At 38.2% G+C, this 19,078-nt stretch overlaps 2 protein-coding genes across 2 annotated transcripts in view; both read right to left on the bottom strand.

Annotated features, from left to right (window-relative positions):
• Positions 1-19,078, bottom strand: part of LOC126787543 (40S ribosomal protein S15a-1) — a 151,792-nt gene that overhangs the window by 100,994 nt on the left and 31,720 nt on the right. The window lies entirely within an intron of this gene.
• Positions 1,054-4,015, bottom strand: LOC126787486 (U-box domain-containing protein 2). The gene is made up of 2 exons (XM_050513364.1): positions 3,705-4,015; positions 1,054-2,390 (listed from the first exon to the last, which is right to left on the bottom strand). Exons 1-2 carry the CDS (start codon positions 3,953-3,955, stop codon positions 1,538-1,540), a joined length of 1,104 nt encoding a protein of 367 aa, XP_050369321.1. The 5' UTR covers positions 3,956-4,015; the 3' UTR covers positions 1,054-1,537.

Raw genomic sequence — 19,078 nt, 5'->3', positions numbered from 1 at the left:
TGCTAAGGAAAAACCCTACCAGAGCTCTCATGCCTAGCTGCACTGTTTATGTTAAACCGTACAGACATGACATGTAAATCAACTGTACTTATAATGTTCCAACTTAACCACCTTAGATGTATTTGGTGGTACTATCCATCCGCTTGTAAGTTATATTTGATATGTCACTATTTTGTATGTGAAATTTCTCAATTCCAACAGTTTTTATCTAGTATTTATCCATTTACACTTATTTTCAGCCTAGAGCCACTTCACCAACTTTTGGTTTATGTGGCCTAAGCCTATTGAAATCTAGTTACATCTAGGCCGGTGTTTTAATAGTCACTCTAGAGTTTCTTATTTTCGACTAAAAAAGGTGTCTTATTCCCTTTCAGGTTTACTAATCTATTAAATATCTTGACTATGCCTTAAAAAAACATAAACAATTCACGTATGAAAGATTTCGCTCGTCTATTGACATCATCTAGTTTGGTAGATTTAGCTCAAAATTTACATAAGTAATATAATCATTAAGAATTTAAACTAAACAGTTACTATGGACATGTTATCAATAATCAAGTCCCACAAGTGATTCTTTAAAATAGGCAAACAGAAATGATCCCTCAAATGGAAAACGTGGAGGGTTACAAAGGAGAAAATTCTCCGCTAATGACGCTTGAAGACAAAACAAGATACTTCAAAGCCCACAGGAACCTTGATGTGAAGCATAAAGGAGGAAAAACCTTTCGAGAAATAAAAAGAGAGAGAGGATAAGGATTGAAAACATGAAGCTTAGACAAAATATAAGGATTAAGAGGATCTAGGAGTTTAGAAAAACCTCAAATATCATGGTAGCATTGGTAGGAAACATCACACCATAAAAGAATTTCTGGGAAACACATCAAAACGTCTAATAGCTCAATGAAAACGCAAAGGTTTACCTGTTGCATCTCAAAGTGCTTTCTGAAATTGGAGTTCCTCTTACCCTGTTAGGATAACCACTTAACACGTAGGCATCCTTTTTCAAAAATGAAGCCAGGTCTAATTTACTGAGAAACCAACATCTGACAAGCTAGTATAGAAAAAAAGCTTTCAATATATATCGTAATCTTAAACACCAGTTTTCTTTACACACCAACTATTAAAATACCTCATACATTCTCCAGTTTATTGACAGTTACCAGTCGCCCGACGACATTACACAACAGCCTGGACTGGCTTGATTTAAACGATAAAATATATTTTCCTGTTACAATAAGTTTCTCACAGGGCTACCCTATGATATTACATTATCAGATAGAACATTTTCTTTACAGAACAACTATAACGATCTATCAAGCCATACATGGTTCCACTTTATTGAAACTCACCAATCACTTGACATCACAACAATGGCCTGGACTGGCATCATCTTTACATTCTTTCTTGCTTTTTTCCGTGGTATTTCCTTTTTTTTTCTTTTTTTTTCCTGTTTCTGTATTTTTTGTTTTCTCTGGCTCACGTAAAGTTTATCTCATAGTACAATATCTAACAAAGCTAAGCTGATCGGTCAAATTGGTCATTTTAAGGAAACCTCAGAGGTACAAGTATTGATAGGAAGATCAGTTGGTGTGCATACCAGAGCCCTTTGCTGTAAATGTCTCAAGCTCTGTTCCATGCTAACTTGAACCATCTCGGCTAGCATCTTCTTTGCTTTGCCTGACTGATCATCACCATCGATCTGAGAAATAATGTTGCACACGATATTTTCCAGTGTGTCTGGTTCAAGCTCAGATCGTGGGTATGGGGACTCCCTCAGTAATCGCAGAAGTGTCTGTGCTTTCGACTGAGACTTGGCTGTTCCTTGAACAGTGAGCTCAAGAAGTCCAGGGATTACCCCTTCTTTAAGGAGTGCTTCTCTATATTTGCATCGATCACTTTGACACATTGTTAGTAGAGCACCAACAGCATGCTCTCGACTTTGAAGTGATCCACTTTCAAGCATCTCAATAACTGCAAGCACTCCACCTTCTTCAGACGTCATGGCAGTTCTGCCCTCATCAAAGGCCATTAAAGATTCTATCAGAGCACAGCATTTTTCAGCTGTCTTTGAAGATTTTTTGCAAGTTTTTAACAACTTAATTATACAAGGAACTGGTTTCGCTTCAAGAATGATGCTAAGGTTAATTGGGTAGGTTGAGAGATTGGAAAGTGCCATTACAGAATCAACTTTGGCTTGTGGGGTTCCATCTCTAAGGATTTCAACAAGAAGAGGAATGGCACCACAGCCACTAATGACTGGCTTGTTGGAGGCAGAAGCCGACAAGGTGAGTAGAGATGCAGTTGCAGACTCCTGCAGATTGGAATTTTCTGACCGAAGGAAAGTAATAATCGGTTCTAAAGCACCAGCTTCCACAATCTTTATCTTGTTCCTGTAAGATAAAATATCAAAATAGAAAGCTAAATAGTTATTGCCCCAATAAAACAAAATGCAACTAAAGTACTAAACAGAATGTACCCAAAAACCTATTCCATATAATATATCAACTCAGCGTCATACTGAAAAAATTTCCATCCACTGAATTGGCTATCCTTGAATCCATGATTACTCAGGCTTATAATCTAATATAGATGTCCAACATAGGAATCATCTACTTGAGTATGGAATTTTACAATACGTTAAAGGCACCAGAAGTTTTAACAGAGCATTAGCACACACTTGAACACAATGAATTAATATTCTCTGGACTCGAATAAGTTACAGTAAAATTCATATAGCAGCTACAAAGTGAAACAAGGACAGTAAAATTTACGGACAAGCCACGAGTGTATTTACAAGGCACTGGTTTAATAAGAAACTCAATGTCACAATGAGTTAGTTGGCATGAAATTCAAGTTACCATATTAACAAAAAGCTGTAAGCTAGCTGACACCTAATACATAATGTCATGGCACAATCTAAAAAAAAATTCAAAATATACCCTTATTTCTCAGATTGCTTGGATCCAATTTAATTGCTAAAATAACAGTCAAATGATAATTATCAATGTTTGAATCAAGAAACACATTAAGAAACAAATACACATGCTAAAAAATGAAGATGATTAGGAAAGAAAAAAAGAGGACCACATCTGAAAAAAGTTTTGTTAGGTACCCTTGCTCACCAATCAAAATTGCTTCATTCTAATAGATAACTTGAGACACAAGATTAAAAGAAAGAGGAAAAAAGATGGAGTAAGAACCCCAAAAGATCAACCACCTTCAAATCCTATGGGCATTGAATTCCTTTTTAAACAAGTCTATCATAAAGCAAGCTCCCTGTATTTCCCTTCCACTCATCTTTAATCCCTTTCTGGTATGTAGTTCAGTTGCCAGTATTAAAAATGAAAAAGAATGTTCTTTAATCATGTGGTGGAATTCACTTTAGTTTTTTAGATTTTTGCAGGCACCCAACAATTGGGTCATACTTGTTAGCATATTATATGCATATTGCATCTTTTATTACATGTTCAAAGTACCGGTAATCAGACATGTTGGCAATATAAACTGTTAGCAATGAAAATCTGAGCATCTAAGAATTGTCAGCATAATATACAGACTGAATCAAAATCAGATCTTGAGCCAATCAAAATTAAAAAAAAAAAACAGAAAACAATCGAGATAAAAATCTCTCAAGAAAATATCAATTGGTTCCAAGAAATTCTTCAAAGAAAATAAGAAATGAAGGGGGTGGGAATTAAACGTACGACTCATCCTTGACGGCGAGGTTGAGGAGAGCGAGGAGGGCAGACTGATGAGAGTCGGGCGAGTCATGAACACGGAGCATGGAGACGAGTGGGGCAACGGAGTCGGAGAGTTGGCGGCGACACCTCTGCGAGGTCTTGGTGAGCCGTCGGATCTCCTGGGCACCCTCGAGCTTCAAAGCGTGGTCGTCCGATTGGATTAGTTGCAGCCCCCGACGGACGGATGGGGAGAGAGGGTCGGAGTGGGATTCCATGAAGCTTTGTGGGAGGGAAAGAAATTGTGAAGAAGAAGAAGAAGAAGAAGAAGAGAAGGGTTGGCGTTAAGCAACAGTTGAGAGGAGTCTTCTGTTGTTGTTGGATAGCAACTCGTGCTCTACACAGAGACTAGTGTTCACCACTAACGATAAATATCAACATAGGCTCCTTTTGCGACCATGCAAAACACACAAGCTAACAACTACACACTGTGCAAGTACAAAAAACGTCGGCAACCTCCTATATATCTCGAGGCCCATTTCATTCGTCAAGTTAATGTTTTTTGTTCTTTTTCTTTTTTTGAGTTGTACTAATTTACTCTAAAAAGTATGTATTTAGATAAAAAGAAATCAGAAATAGATTAGCAGAATAAGAATCTAAACACTTTTATTCAGCAACAACACTTTGAAAACAATACAGAGTAAACAAAAGCACTAGATTTTCATAGATTTTTACATCAAATCGAGCTAAAAGTCACATGTTAAGTAGTGATAAAAATAATCTTATACGTTAATCTGTGATAAAATAGTCTTTCGATGGACTTGTAGCAAGACTATTTAATTGGAATTGAGATACCAAACATTTGATGTGTTGTACAAAAACTCAAGGGATCCCTTTTTGTATCAAGTGGTACCGATACCACACACATTGCTTGCATACTATAATATATTGAATTTAAAACGAGCTGGCCCCTCTCTTTCTCTCTTAAACTATTTTCTTCATAACCCTTTCTCTCTCTCTCTATTTGCTCAATCTTATTTTCTTCTTCATTCTCTTGTTCTTCAGCGTCTTCTTCTCTTCCTTAAAAAAAACCCCATTTCAGAAACCCCAATCTCAATTCTAAACCCTAGCACAGAAGGATAAACACTGCAATTTGGTATGATTCCCCAAAACATGTTTGTGTCCAAGTCTGACCTGATTCACACAAAGCCGATTGAAATCAAAGGATTGAGGGGATATTAAGCCATTCTAGAGAAGGGAATAGAAATATTACATATGCTCAATGATTGATTCCCAAAAAGTCTGCCTTTAGACATGCAAAAGACTTGTTAATCATGTAGATTAAGCATACAAAATTAGTTGACTAAAAATAAAACTTCAAGCTGGATATCATATTAATAGTCTACTACTTTCATACGCGTAGTCTATATGAAAAACAAGTCAATTTATTTTGAGTAGTGGATTTTCTAGTGAACTTTTGTTACTTAACTTTCTAGGCTACTATTTGTTTCTTCATGGTGTCGCAAAAGTCGAAATCCGAGCTAGTGGCGGCACCAAAACAAACCGAAAGCCGGAATTCAAGATCGTGGAGTCACTAAAACAATCCGCGACTGAACATATGCAAGAAAGAGAAAGAGAGAGAATCAAATACGATAGAGAGAGAGAGAGAGAGAGAGAGAGAGAGAGAGAGAGAGAGAGAGAGAGAGAGAGAGAGAGAGAGAGAGAGAGAGATAGATAGAGAGACTTTCCAAATTGAAAGTTTTGTAACCTATGTAAGTTGTCCGCCCCTCCCGAACCAATTAGAAGGTAACACACCAGGTGATATCGGTACCACTTGGTACCCTAGACTTTTCTGAAACTCAAAAACTCCTTCAAGATTTGTGATTCCGCTCTCTCCTCCCCTTGGTTTTAAGATAACCATCCGCCCAACATTGGGCATGGCCGAACCCTATTTCATCTTCCATGGAGCTAAATTATGGCACCACCTCTGGTAACACACAAATCTCGAATCAATCTCCTTCATTCAAGTTGAATCTGATTTCCAACGATGATATTTTGTACGTTGTGGAGGCTAGTGACCTAATCTATGATTGTTGGGGAGATGTTGGCATTGTCAGTGTTCCCTTAAGGTGAATGGTGGAATTTAAGGGTTGGATTGGTCATAACCAAATTACCTTGATTGGATGGGTTATGACCCTGTAGAAGAAGCCTACTCTTGCTCTTTGGGATTCATCTCAACGGTGAGAGACTGCGTATTGAAGCTGATTGTTGGTAAAGAGCAAAGTCACCTTTATATCTTCCTTTAGGCACATGGCATATAAGATTTCTCAATTTAAAACTCTATCAGTGTAGTAAGAATAAGTAGGGATCATTCTTTAGCTAGGGATTAGGGTAACAGTCATATGAAGCTACTAACTAACAACATATATACATAAATAAATTTTACAAGATGGATGGGATTTACAAAGGAATTGACAATCGCAATAACTCACTGTAGGACGACAATCTGAAAACAAATAAGAGTGCAAACACGTGTACAAATAAAATATAATTTACTGATAATCAAGCGCGAGGTTACAATCTTTCTGAACTCCTCTGATTATATCTCCGTATGTAACTTGGCTCAAGGGTGACATGCACTTGATCTTGAGAATTTGAGTTTGGATTTGGATTTGATGAAGAATGAGCGATTTAGTAGCTTGATGATTCTTCTTGGACTTGAGAGACTTCGGGATTTTTCGAAAGTGATCTTGCTCAAGTAATTTTCTCTCTTCTTCTAAAGTCACATTCTCTTCATGTTGAAATGGGTATTTATAGTGTCAAGGCTTATATTTTATAGAATATTTTAATGACACTAAAATAATAATATTCCTTTAATTGTATAATTAAATCAATATGTATTTTCTGATTAATTTAAAAATTAGTTACTCTCATAACTAAATTAAGCAGAAAATATTTTGATTTAATCATAACCGTTAAGGAATTTATTGATTTAATCAAATGTCCGATCACTATTTCGAATCGTCAATGACATTCAATTTCCGATTTAAGTCGGAATCACGCAGCTTCAATTACGATCATCTATTTATATGCTGACACGAGTTTTATTCGGATCTGCACTAATTTTGTTGACTTTTGGGCTTACGTGTGTAATTTTGTCGAGCTCTTGGTCGATTCAATCATTTAATGAAGATGATTTACTTCATTAAATTTCATGTGTCTACAAATGCCCCGACTTCAAGTCGTGTTGCAGTCATATCGTAGTAACGTGCCGAAAGCGCAGCTTGAAGTATGCACTTTGATTGGGAGAATTTGTGGAGCTAACTTCCGAGGCTCCGCAAATTTTGTAGCAATCTTTCCATCATATATTTTAATCATATGAATTTAATTTCGAAGATCTTTCCATCCAAATTCATCATTGGCACCACTACAATGTTCCACTGCCTTGAATCGTTGGCACCACTACAATGTTCCACTGCTTTCAATGATTTACCTTAAGACTAGATCCATCATCAATAGTAATATGGACTGCACCACATGTATTGATCTGAATATTCATCATAATAAGTATATGAGCATAGCATGATAATATGACTGTCTGCAACTTTAAAAGAGTAATATAGATTTGAGCTTCACTCTCTTCAATTGATTCCCATCTTCCTCAAGTTTTATGAAAGTTCCCGAAATATCATTAGAAATCAACAAGATTTTTGTACGGTTTTGCAGCTGAAACAAGCTAGAAGGTATGCTGCGAGTGAGTGAATTGTGTGACAAATCTAGAGCTTGAAGATTACTCAAACTAGCCAAAGATGAAGGAATGCTTCCTTCAAGTTGGTTTTGCCAAGAAAAGAACACAGTGAGCTTGGACAACTTCCCAATCTCTGGTGGAATCAAACCAGAGATCTGATTTGTATCAAGCTGCAACTGAATCAAATTTGTTGCATTGCAAAGACAGGAAGGTATTGAACCAGTGAGGCAGTGACATTGTTGTTACTAATCATAAACTCCTCAAGGTTTGACAGCTCTCCTAGAGACAATGGAATAGTACCAGACAAAGAATTTAACGAAAAATCAATCATTCTCAAGCTACTACATGTCTCTTTACAACTCCACCGAAATCAATTCAATGATCAAGCTGTACTACACGTCTCTTTACAACTCCACTACTAAAAGATAACACCAAGCCACCAATGATTCCACTACTGAAACATAACACCAAGCTGTATCGAAATCAATTCAATGATTTTGCTCCTTTTTTTTTAGTATCTTTTAATCCTACATGACAACCCCACCCTCTAGTTTTCAGTCATCTATATGACCAAGCTCCAAGCAACTCTTTAAATAACTTTAAATAAGTACACACTAGTGTACCATATCCACAAGTGCACGGATTGTACTCTCTGAAGAACATGTTTTGGTCTCCTCTTCTCCAGTGTTCTCTTGCGAGTTTACAATTTTTTCTTTAGTAGATTTCCTCTTATTTGTGACTTTATAGCCTCATCTTCTTCTTTATCTGGGAACAGAAACTGGTCATGATCACCATCATCTTCTTCCTCACCCTCATCGTCAACAAAAGCTTTGACATGATCACGAATTGGAGATGAAGATATATCAGCCAATCCAGACGAATGAGGATTGACATTCTCTTTCTCATTGTACTCCTCATCGGAAGATACATCATCAGGGGGAGCGGAAACAAGGTTTAACTTTAAGTCCATTGCAAGTTTGGACAGTGCAAAAAGTTCCTCCAAAAGACTACTCGGTATATCATTCTCATCTCTAGAGTCAATTGTCTGGGAATCAGAAAAAAAATCTTGAGTATCATCAATAGGAGCTCAAAATCCTGAGTATCTTCGAAACACGTTGATTTCTGGCGAATTTGAAAAATGTAAACGACCTAATCGCTTGACTGCTCTCATTTCATAGACTTAATAGCACTCAATAAAAGCGTTTTAGGCTTTATGATCACATTCAGCATGACGGCTTTCAGAAGTTTCAAAGACAGGACAATCACTATCCTCGATGATGTTGAAGATGAGCAACAAGATGGCACCACTTTAACCGTATATCCCTCTCTCACTGGACCATTCGCCTTTAAAGCTCCATTCTTTGGCAGCTCAACTCCCGTCTCGCAGTAGACTTACGTAGTGAATCGCCAAGTAGCCAACTTCCAAGTCAGGCAACGAGTGAAAAAGATGCTCTTACGGTGTCATTCAAGCTTATGAACGACTCTATATCCAACAACTCTGTGCGATGGGGTGTGTTTCTAACTACCGGCAGCTTTACCTATACAGAGTGCTACTGGGAGTGGGTAGAAGATTATTAAGCCGAAACAAAGACCACATCAAGAAGACGAGCCTCTATCGAGTCGTGTTTGCGTCATTATTTAGCTATGATCGTGTTGCTCCAGTGGTGCGAGCTTTTTGTGAATATTGGTGCCCTGCTACAAACACTGCACGCATTGCAAGGGGATATTTCTATATCTCTTTTGGACCTTGAGCATATTGGAGGCTTGCCTATCCTTGGAAGATTTTATGACGAAGTCATTCCACCTATTGATGAGTTTTCTGCAAAGAGTAAAGAATGAGAGCTTCTCATCCCCAAAAGCTGTCGTTATTTGTTTATTGCTTACCATAGATTGTGCAAGAGAGAGCGTAGCAACGTGAAGATAACTACATGGATACGTTATTGGTATAAAGCCCAGATGAGATACAAGAGACCTCCCACCAAGAGTAGACGAAACAAGAGGGACGCGCCCGCTAGTACTCACAATCCATCTAGCGCCATTCCGGGAATTCGCCAGCGAACTCTGGAAGACCTTTCACCATTCGAGGATCTAGGCGTAGAAGAAGCAAGCATGAAATCGGTTTACCTCTCTGCCTTTTATGAGTGTTGGCTTTGTTTATTCGTATTCTCGAAGAATGATGCAGGTTTTATTCGTCTGGGAGTTTTTAAGATCGCTCACAGAATGTCCCGAGGTCAAAACTACTGTCTAGCGGTTCCCATATTGGCGAATATATATCAAGGTTTGAATGTCATATATGTCTCTAATGATCCAGAAAGCTGTCCAATTGCGCTTCCTTTTCATTACTTGTATGGGTGGTTGGGCGAATATTTCGACACCCATTTCTTCTCTCGACATCCAAAAAGCTTCAGGCTCTTGATGGTCCATATCTCGGAGGAATTTTCGGCGAGACATTTCAAGGACAAGCCCGTGCCTTGTTTTACACTGCTTGTGATGATGTGCAGATGGAACGTTTTTCCAAAGTCCTAAATGTGCGCAAATTGATCGTTGACACCCACGGAGCCTCTCCTTCGGATTCTGCCTATCTCATTAGTCTTTGCTCCAGATTTATGTCCCTACGACAAGATAGTTGGCGAGTAGTCGAACCATATAGCCCTCAACGATTCACCAGATAATTCGGATATGTTCAGGGTGTTCCCGGAGGTTCCCACGGAGATCGTCGCCCATAACTTTGGCTCGGACATACTCGTTTTGGGATAGTTTGACGAAGCTTGGCACAAAGGGTGAGGCAATCCTGCCTATGAAAAGCGACATCACGAAGTTTATGGTTACTCAGGACTATATCCAATGGTGGTTCAAAGTTCATCATCGTGCGTTGAAGAAGCCTATGAAGATAACCATTGTGAATTTTCCATAACAAGAGCCTCCAAAAGCTAAAGGAGACGACCACACGACAACTCCTCTTCAAATTTTGGTTTCCACTGAAGCTTTTCCCTCGGTTGATAACTATCAGGTTCCACCTCCTCCAGTTTTGGAAGGAATCAGAGATTCATCAGATTTTCACCCCAAGCCGAAGGAGAAGGTTGCTATATCCAGAAAGCGTAGCGGAAGCAGCAGTAGTACCCATAGTGACGTGCACTTCAAACGTCAAAAGTGAGATGATGCTGATCTTGGCCCTATTTACTACGATCACAATGCCAATTTTGATCTTGGCGGCAATTTTCTTAGGGATGCTCCTGGTCCTTCAAAACTCGTGCCCGCGCATGTTGAGGTATTCAAAATTTGTTTTTGTCGTATATGCTTTTGTACTTGTCCCACTTAGTTAAGTTGAATGTATCATATTCAATAGTTCACTTATTGCTGACTTGATCCAATTTTGTTCCTCTCTACTTGAAGATATCGGTTATTTTGATGAAGTCTGCTCAGGTGACGGCGTTCGATTTCCTTTTAAGGAGTGTGCAGTTAATACTCTCCCAGAAAAAGAAGTACATCGAAAGGAGAGTGAACCACAGCCAGTTGACTAGAGAGGTACACACGAATATATTTATATATTATTTTCCCATATTTCTTCAATAATTTATGCTCATCCATCTTTTTTTCTTCTATATATGCAGGTTTGTCCATGGCGACGGGGAGTACAAAGCCTTCAGAAAGAAAAATATTTCCTAAAGCTTCTATGTGTGATATTGAGATAGTGGATACAAGTCAATGACTTTGCAATATCCGAATGCGAGCAGCTGTGGAAGTTTGTGCAAAGATAGAAGGCTGGATAGCGACGTATTCTCTGAAGATGATTATTGCTGGGAAGAATGAGCTTGATATGTTGACAAATGAACTTAGAAAATATGAAGTCGACCCATCAATAATAAAAAAAAATATTGGAGCAGTTGATGACAACCACTACCCTATATGACTCGGCAGGACATGCATGCACTCACAAATGCGCCATGGGCACAAGTGCCAAAAAATTGGCAGAGACAGAGTCTGAAATCACGGCAACCCAAGAAATTCGACAAAATACTTTTGTTCAGTGTCAATCTACGCTTGAGTCCCTTGAGAACTTGAAGAAAGAACAACATAAGCTAGAGCAGACGTTGGACTCGCTAGATGCAGACCTTTTTCTTCAAGATGCAAGACTTGTTGATCTAGAACATAAAAGGTGCCAAATCCGAGAGATTCAAGAATTGACTGCAACAGAGATTGAAGAGGTAAAGAAGTTGCGAGCCAGTTTTGAAGAACATCGTAGTAGCTTCAAGAGTTTGACCTGGATATGATAGCTGACTTGAATGATAGAGACTTGCTCTTTTTTTATTTGTTTTTTTTTCAATCATATTGTAATAAGTCGATTTTGAAATTCAACTTACTATCAGTGAAATAAAAATTTGTTTTATTATTTGATGGACAAACTGTTATTTTTATTTAGGTGTGACTGAACTTAAGATTGTTATTTTCAAGCTGCTTACGTATCATTTTAAAGAAGGAATCAAGTCATCACGTAGTTCAAGGGTTTTTTTGTGTGCCTTTTGCAGTTTAAGCTCATGCAGGCGTGGAGCATTTTTTTTTGTCTTGTGCAGTTTAGGCTTGTGCAGACTTGGAGCATACTTTGACGTTTTCAAGCATGGTACTTCTTCAAGAATTTGTCGTTAATGGGACCGATCCTCAAACTGTCTTCTGCCACAATTTTGTAGGCTCCATTGGAGTATACTTCTCTAACGACGTAAGGACCATTCCACTTTGACTTGAATTTGGGGCCAGTCTTGTGCGTCATAATGATGGGTCTTCGAACAGCAAGAACTAAATCATCAACTTGAAATGATCGTGGTTGAACACCTTTGTTGAAGGCGTATGACATCCGAGCTTGGTAGCATCCAGATGTTGTTTTGCATCAAGCCTCTTCTAGTACAAAGCTTCTAACTCTTGAAGACGCAACTTGACATTTTCCTCATTTGTGAGAAGTTCTTGCAAAGTGATTCTCAATGACGGAATTTCTTTCTCTAATGGTAACACGGCTGATAGAACTCGATTACTCGACATCAATATTTAACCCTGTAAGCATCGTAAGTAGTATAAAGTAAGAGGGTCTTGTTCACAAACCGGAGATCCAGCCAGGGCTTAGGATCACAACACTTAATACGAATTCATAAAGATATAAAAGATTTTTGATATAGGTTCGGATTGAAAGTCAAAAACATAAAATAAAACCTAAACTAATATATACATGTGATCAACCAACCAACACATAAGCAATCACCAAAACAATTCATATAGAGAAATCGAAAACAAGTTCTATGTCTCCTTTTGGAATCATGCCGAGACTTCCTATTGAACAACTAAGGTTGGATCATGCAATTAGGGTTCTAAGCAGTAATCTAATCACATAGACACTTAACACATTCGATTAATACCAGGCAACCCTTAATCGAAATCTAACATGTTCATCTTATTATGTAATTCCAAAGCCATGCACATTGAATTCATTAAGCATGTCACTACTTAACCAACAACCATGCAATTCGAAACTTACATATAAAAGAGTAAACATGTTCTTAGCATAAGTATTTAATCCAACAATCTAATATCATGCTACAAGCATAATCATAACACTTAGGAATCAAAATCTTTCAAGAACAAGGCACGGCAGAAACCAGAACAAAACATTCATAAAACCAAAACATGAAATCGCATCTTTATATAAATTGAATCAAGTAGCTATTTTATAGACAAAATTGAAATGAGATTACACTACACAAATCGCATACATAATCCAAGAACAAGATAACCAAAATTGAATTTATTAAAGCGAGAATCATGGTTACACTTTATCAATCAAGCGATTCTACAAGGTGTAGCCGTGACTTCTAAGGGAATGGAACCTCTTCACAAGCGTGCTTGAAGGCTAAGGATGATGGTGGAGAATGGTGGAATCGGTTTTAGGATTTCTTGGAAGGGTGAGGCATTGATTCGGCAAAGCTATGGCTTGTGCTTGTGTGCAAGGTTGATCATGATTAAATGGGGAGGCCGAGCCTCTATATATAGGAGTCAATGAAGCCCTCTTGCTGTCCCAATTAGGAGATAGAATCCAATTGGGAAGCTGCAATCTTCTTTGTTATGGACTTTGATTCATGTACTCCAAATCCAACTTGATGTGGGAAACCAAATCCAATAGGGAGATACTTAAGGGCTGCACGACATCTCTCCTTGTGCAACTATGAATAGCAAGGCCGGCCTCTTCTTCTCCTTCTTCAACTTGGACATGATTTCCTTGTCTCACTAGGAGTGCATCACGACATCATTACTCCTTGTCCAAATATGATTTGTTCTTTCCTGAAAAGAAATCCACGATTAAGGAATATGAAAGAATGAAAAATAGGAAAGTAGAGTCCTAGTCGAGTAATAAATCCTAGCTCAATAAGGATTTCTAACACTTAAGCACAATTCATCATCAAATCACTAAAAATCGGCATAGCTCTACTTATACATATAAATGACAAATACAAACCTAAAACAACTAAATAAGAAATAACAAAGCATAAGAATATGGCATATATATATTAAGAACATCACACTTTGTGCTCCTATCAACGGCTTCGACACCATAGACTAGAGAATAAGGTGTAGCATCTCTGGCTGTCTGGTACATCGTTCTATAAGCCCAGAGAGCTTCGCCAAATTTATCATGCCAATACCTGCTTCTTGTTGACAGTTTTCTTCAGAATGTTACAAAGCGTTTTATTGAATGCTTCTGCCAAACCATTTGCCGGAGCGTTGTACATCGAAGAGAAGTGAAGGTTGAAGTGGAATTTCTTGCTTAACTTTTTTGTTGCGGTATTCGAGAAATACTTGGCGTTGTCTGTGATGATGCACCGTGATATACCATAGCGTTGTATAATGCTTCCCGTAATGAAATCCACTACATTTGACTTTTTATTTCTTTGAGCGGTATCGCCTCTGCCCGCTGAGAAGGAATCAGTGGCTGCCAGAATCTACATATGACCAGCTAATGACTTCAGAGTGATGGGTCCGATTGCATCCATTCCCCAAACATCGAACGAGTGCGAAGTAATTGTCGGATGCAACGGCTCAGGTGGCTGATGAATGAAGTTGGCATGAAACTGACAAGCTTGGAATTTCTGTGCATACTCCATACAATCCTTGACCATGGTGGGCCAATAATACCCTAGTCATCTTACTTGAAAATGTAACTTTGGTCTTGACTGATGTGCTCCACACACTCCAGAATGAACCTCTTCCAAGGCTTTGACCGCTTCATCTTTTCCCAAGCATCGAAGGAGTACTCCGTCAAATGACCTACGATATAAAGTTTCTTTGTAGTAGAGGAAGCGCGGTGCTCGCCGCTTGATGCTCCACCTTTGCTTCGATACTTCGGAAAGCTTGTTGTGCTCAAGATAGTCGATAAAAGGATGCCTCCAATCTTCAACATAAATGGTGTAAACTAACACTATATGAGCACTGGCACACTGGAGTGAAGGCTTTGTTGTCATGACCCACCTTTGGCAAAATTGGGATGTCCAAAATTTCATCTCCAGACAATGCCAAAGTCGCCGCTAAGTTTGCCAATGCGTCTGCCATTTGATTTTCTTTTTGTGGCACATGTATTAGTGTAACATTATCAAAACCCTTCAAGAGTTGTGTGGCGAGTTAGGATATTGAACCTCTCTAATGAAGCCTGCGACAATGAACTTATCAACTTCTACTTCAATTTGAAGAATAAGTTCTGTTTGAAACCGTCTTTGTGTTTGCTTGGTTGGCCGACCTTCCGGTTTGACAGCAAGTCGGTGGACTGCTACTTTTAGATCCAGGCCGGGCATTTTTTTGCACGTCCGAGCAAAGACATCTTTGTACTCGAGCAACAGATCAAGATATTCTTTTTCTTCTTTGGAACTTAAAGACGCACTCACAAAAATAAGTCTTGGGTCTCCTTCTGTTCCCAAGTTAATCTCCTTAAGTTCTTCCATAGTGGTTTGCCCCCCGTCTTCAAGTTCTGGAGGAGCTTCGTCTATTTCAATGTCAAAATCTTCATGATCGTCTTCTTCTACGGCATCTGCTTCTACCACCGTGATATGATAAGAGGTTTGGACAATGTTATCCTCACCGCCATTACTGAGGTTGCTATCTCTTTTTTGGCCAGTGAATATGATGGTATGTTTCTTCACTTTGAGTTGATATGTGGAATCCACTTCCAAGACACAATTCCTGTTCATACGTGACGGGATAAGACTTCAGATTTCTTTACCCTCCGCTTGACTACAAGTCATTTTCCTCTTGCTTATTTGTCGTTTCTTAGGTGCTTGGATCATTTTCAATGCAGGTTTTCGCGGAATGAGGTTTGACTGTTTCTTATCTTTGTCTGAACTTGACATCCTTTTGAATACGGAAGGCCGAGTGGTTGTACTACCGATGCGATTGAAAACTGAACCTTTACTTGCTGTCATGTTCACACGGTCAATGACTGACACCCTTGTTATTGATCCTTTAATACGTTCAAATGTTGCTCTTCGAGAACCTGGACGAATGCGATCGAACGACGAAATGCGAGGGGTTGACTGAACCTCTTGACTCTTCTTGTCAACTACCTCGACACGACTTCCTGAAATTATGATTGGCTTGCTCAAAGTGAAACCGAGACCAGCTTTAGAAGAATCGACTATTGCCCCTTGCTCTCTTAACTTCTTTTGTGGCTCATCGAGCTCATGCGCCATCTTTGGTGCAACTTGGTCATCATTTTTGCTTGATGAACCAAAGTCGTATCCAGCCTTTTCTAACAGCTTGTATGCGTTAGGATCGAACCTTTCACTTCTTCTTTTCTTGGGCAGCAATACATGTTCCGTCTTACCTTGAATTGATTTAACAAACCCCATTAGTAGCTGCTTTATAGGATTTCGGTTGCTCATCTTTATTAATGGCAATGTTGACTCCTCCCTTAACAATTTAACATCATTCTCTTCTAATTTTCGTTGACACTCTTGTGACTTTGTCCCCACGAATGGAGACTCCCCCTCCCTTCGTCCAGACTTCGGAACATAGTGAAGGACCGGAAAGGCATGGCTGGCTTTTCTTTCCGCAGACGATGTTGCCACTTCAGATGAGACTTTTTGCGACACTTCACCATGAAGCTCAATCTCCTTTGATTTGGCATCATTCACTGATGAGGCTTGATTACTCGACATCAATATTTAACCCTGTAAGCATCATTAGTAGTATAAAGAAAGAGCGTATCGTTCAAAAACCGGGGATCCAACCAGGGCATAGAATCACAGACACTTAACACGAATTCATAAAGATATAAAAGAGTTTGATATATAGGATCAGATTGAAAGATAAAAACAGAAAATAAAACCTAAACTAATATATACATGTGATCAACCAACCAACATACGAACCATCACCAAAACAAATCATACAAAGAAACCAAAAACAAGTTCTATGTCTGCTTTTAGAATCATGTCGAGACTTCGTTATGAACACTTAAGGTTAGATCATGCAATTAGGGTTCTAAGTAGTAACCTAATCACATAAATACTTAACACATTCGATTAATACCAACCAACCCTAATCGAAATCTAACATGTTCATCTTATTATGTAATTCCAAAGCCATGCATATTGAATTCATTAAGCATGTCACCTACTTAACCAACAACCATGCAATTCGAAACTTACATATAAAAGAGTAAACATGTTCATAGCATAAGGGAATGGTGGAATCGGTTTTATGATTTATTGAAAGGGTGAGTATGAAATTCGGTAGAGCTTTGGCTAGTATATGCATAAGGTTGATGATGATTGAATGGTGAGGCCGTGCCTCTATATATGGGAGAAAATAACCCTTCATGTCGTGCCAATTAGGAGGTAGAATTGGATTGAGAATCTGAAATCTTCTTTGATATGGACTTTGATTCATGTACTCCAAATCCAACTTGATGTAGGAAATCAAATCCAATAGGGAAACACTTAAGGGCTGCACGACATCTCTCCTTGTCCAAATAGGATTAGCTAGGCGGACCTCTTTTTCTCCTTCTTCAACTCGGACATGATTTCCTTGTCTCACTAGGAATGCATCACAGCATCACTACTCCTTGTCCAAATAGGATTTCTCTTTCCTGAAAAGAAATCGACGATTAAGGAATAGGAAAGAATGAAAAATAGGAAAGTAGAGTCCTAGTCGAGTAAGGAATCCTAGGTCAATAAGAATTTCTAACACTTAGCACAGTTTCATCATCAAATCTTCCAAATTCGGCATAGCTCTACTTAGAACATACAAATGACAAATATGAACCTAAAACAACTAAATAAGAAGTAACAAAGCATAAGAATATGACATATATACATTAAGAACGTCACACTTTGTGCTCCTATCAACAACCCCACACTTATACTTTGCTAGTCCCTTAGCAAACACTACAAAGAGAAATTAAATCAAAAACAAAACACAACTAACACTAACGACACAACCTATAATGCCTTCAACATTTTGTTTCAGAGATCTTCAAACTCATAGCATCAAAAATAACACTCAATCGAAATAGATAAGATGAATTCAATGGTTAATAAACAAGAGATTTCGTTTAACAAGTAAGACATGGCAGATACAGAGGTGATATTAAGCTCGACATGTTCAAAACAAGTTCAAATTCAACTCACAAAAGATATGCACTCCAAATCTTTTCTCTCAAGAACATGGCACATGCTTAAACGTTTTTCACACACAAGAGTAATAAACATATAGAAATCGAAAAGCTCATGAAAGATACAAATCATATGCACAAATGAACCCAAACCATATGCTTACTCATGAATCAAACTCCACAGATCAAGAGCTACTCATTTTAAGAATCATGCGGATCTTTAGAAAATGGTAGGCTTAGGCTCGGCATGGATATCATTTTTCAGGGTAAATGAATCACAAAGGTCATCCTCAAGACTTAGCAGAGCAAAACATCCACCTTATGTTGTCATACTCCATAAAACAAGGGCCAAATAGCATTATGTTGGATCAATCCTTCACTTTAAACGTTGTGAAAACGAATAAAGGTTAAAGTATAACATTATTGAGCCTTCAACAAATACAACACAACTCCAAATTCACATAAACAAGTGCTTGCCATGACATCTTTATCAATCTTTTTATTTTTCAAACCGTGTATATATCTTGTTTTTCTTCTTTTCTCACGTCATCTTTCATTTTTTTCTCTTTTTCATACTCTTTTCACAACATCCATACATACATACATAGCATAACCTCACACTTGAATCGAATCATCACTCCATATTAACTCCAAGAATCGGCTCTACCAAGCCTCAAAGACAAGGTAGAGATATAACTATACTAAGCAAGGATATAATATGTTGGTAATGAAAGAAAAGGCTTAACGTAGGCTCAAATGGGTTAACACTAAGTTGTCCCAAGCAGGGCTCAAATAGGATATGCGGCTTTTTGCCTTTAGTAGTGGAAATTCTAAAAATATCCGACAATCCTTTTCAAAATCAGAGTATATTATGACATAAAGTTTCAAAAGTTTCACAGAGTAAGTTCTAGCATTCTCTAGTTCATTACAATTCTATGACATATGAATTGATCAAAATAAATATAATGAGGTTATAAAGCCAATAAACGATAGAATAAACTCTCCAAAGAA

This window comes from Argentina anserina, chromosome 1 (assembly GCF_933775445.1).
Source record: "Argentina anserina chromosome 1, drPotAnse1.1, whole genome shotgun sequence".
NCBI classification, from domain to species: domain Eukaryota; kingdom Viridiplantae; phylum Streptophyta; class Magnoliopsida; order Rosales; family Rosaceae; genus Argentina; species Argentina anserina.
Note: the sequence above shows the minus strand (reverse complement) of the source record. Positions and strands in the feature narration are given on the sequence as shown.

Coding starts and splice junctions, on each gene's coding strand:
- LOC126787486 (XM_050513364.1), bottom strand. CDS start 3,955: ATGGAATCCCACTCCGACCCTCTCTCCCCATCCGTCCGTCGGGGGCTG. Junction 2,391..3,704: donor CTCGCCGTCAAGGATGAGTC/GTACGTTTAATT, acceptor TTTATCTTACAG/GAACAAGATAAAGATTGTGG.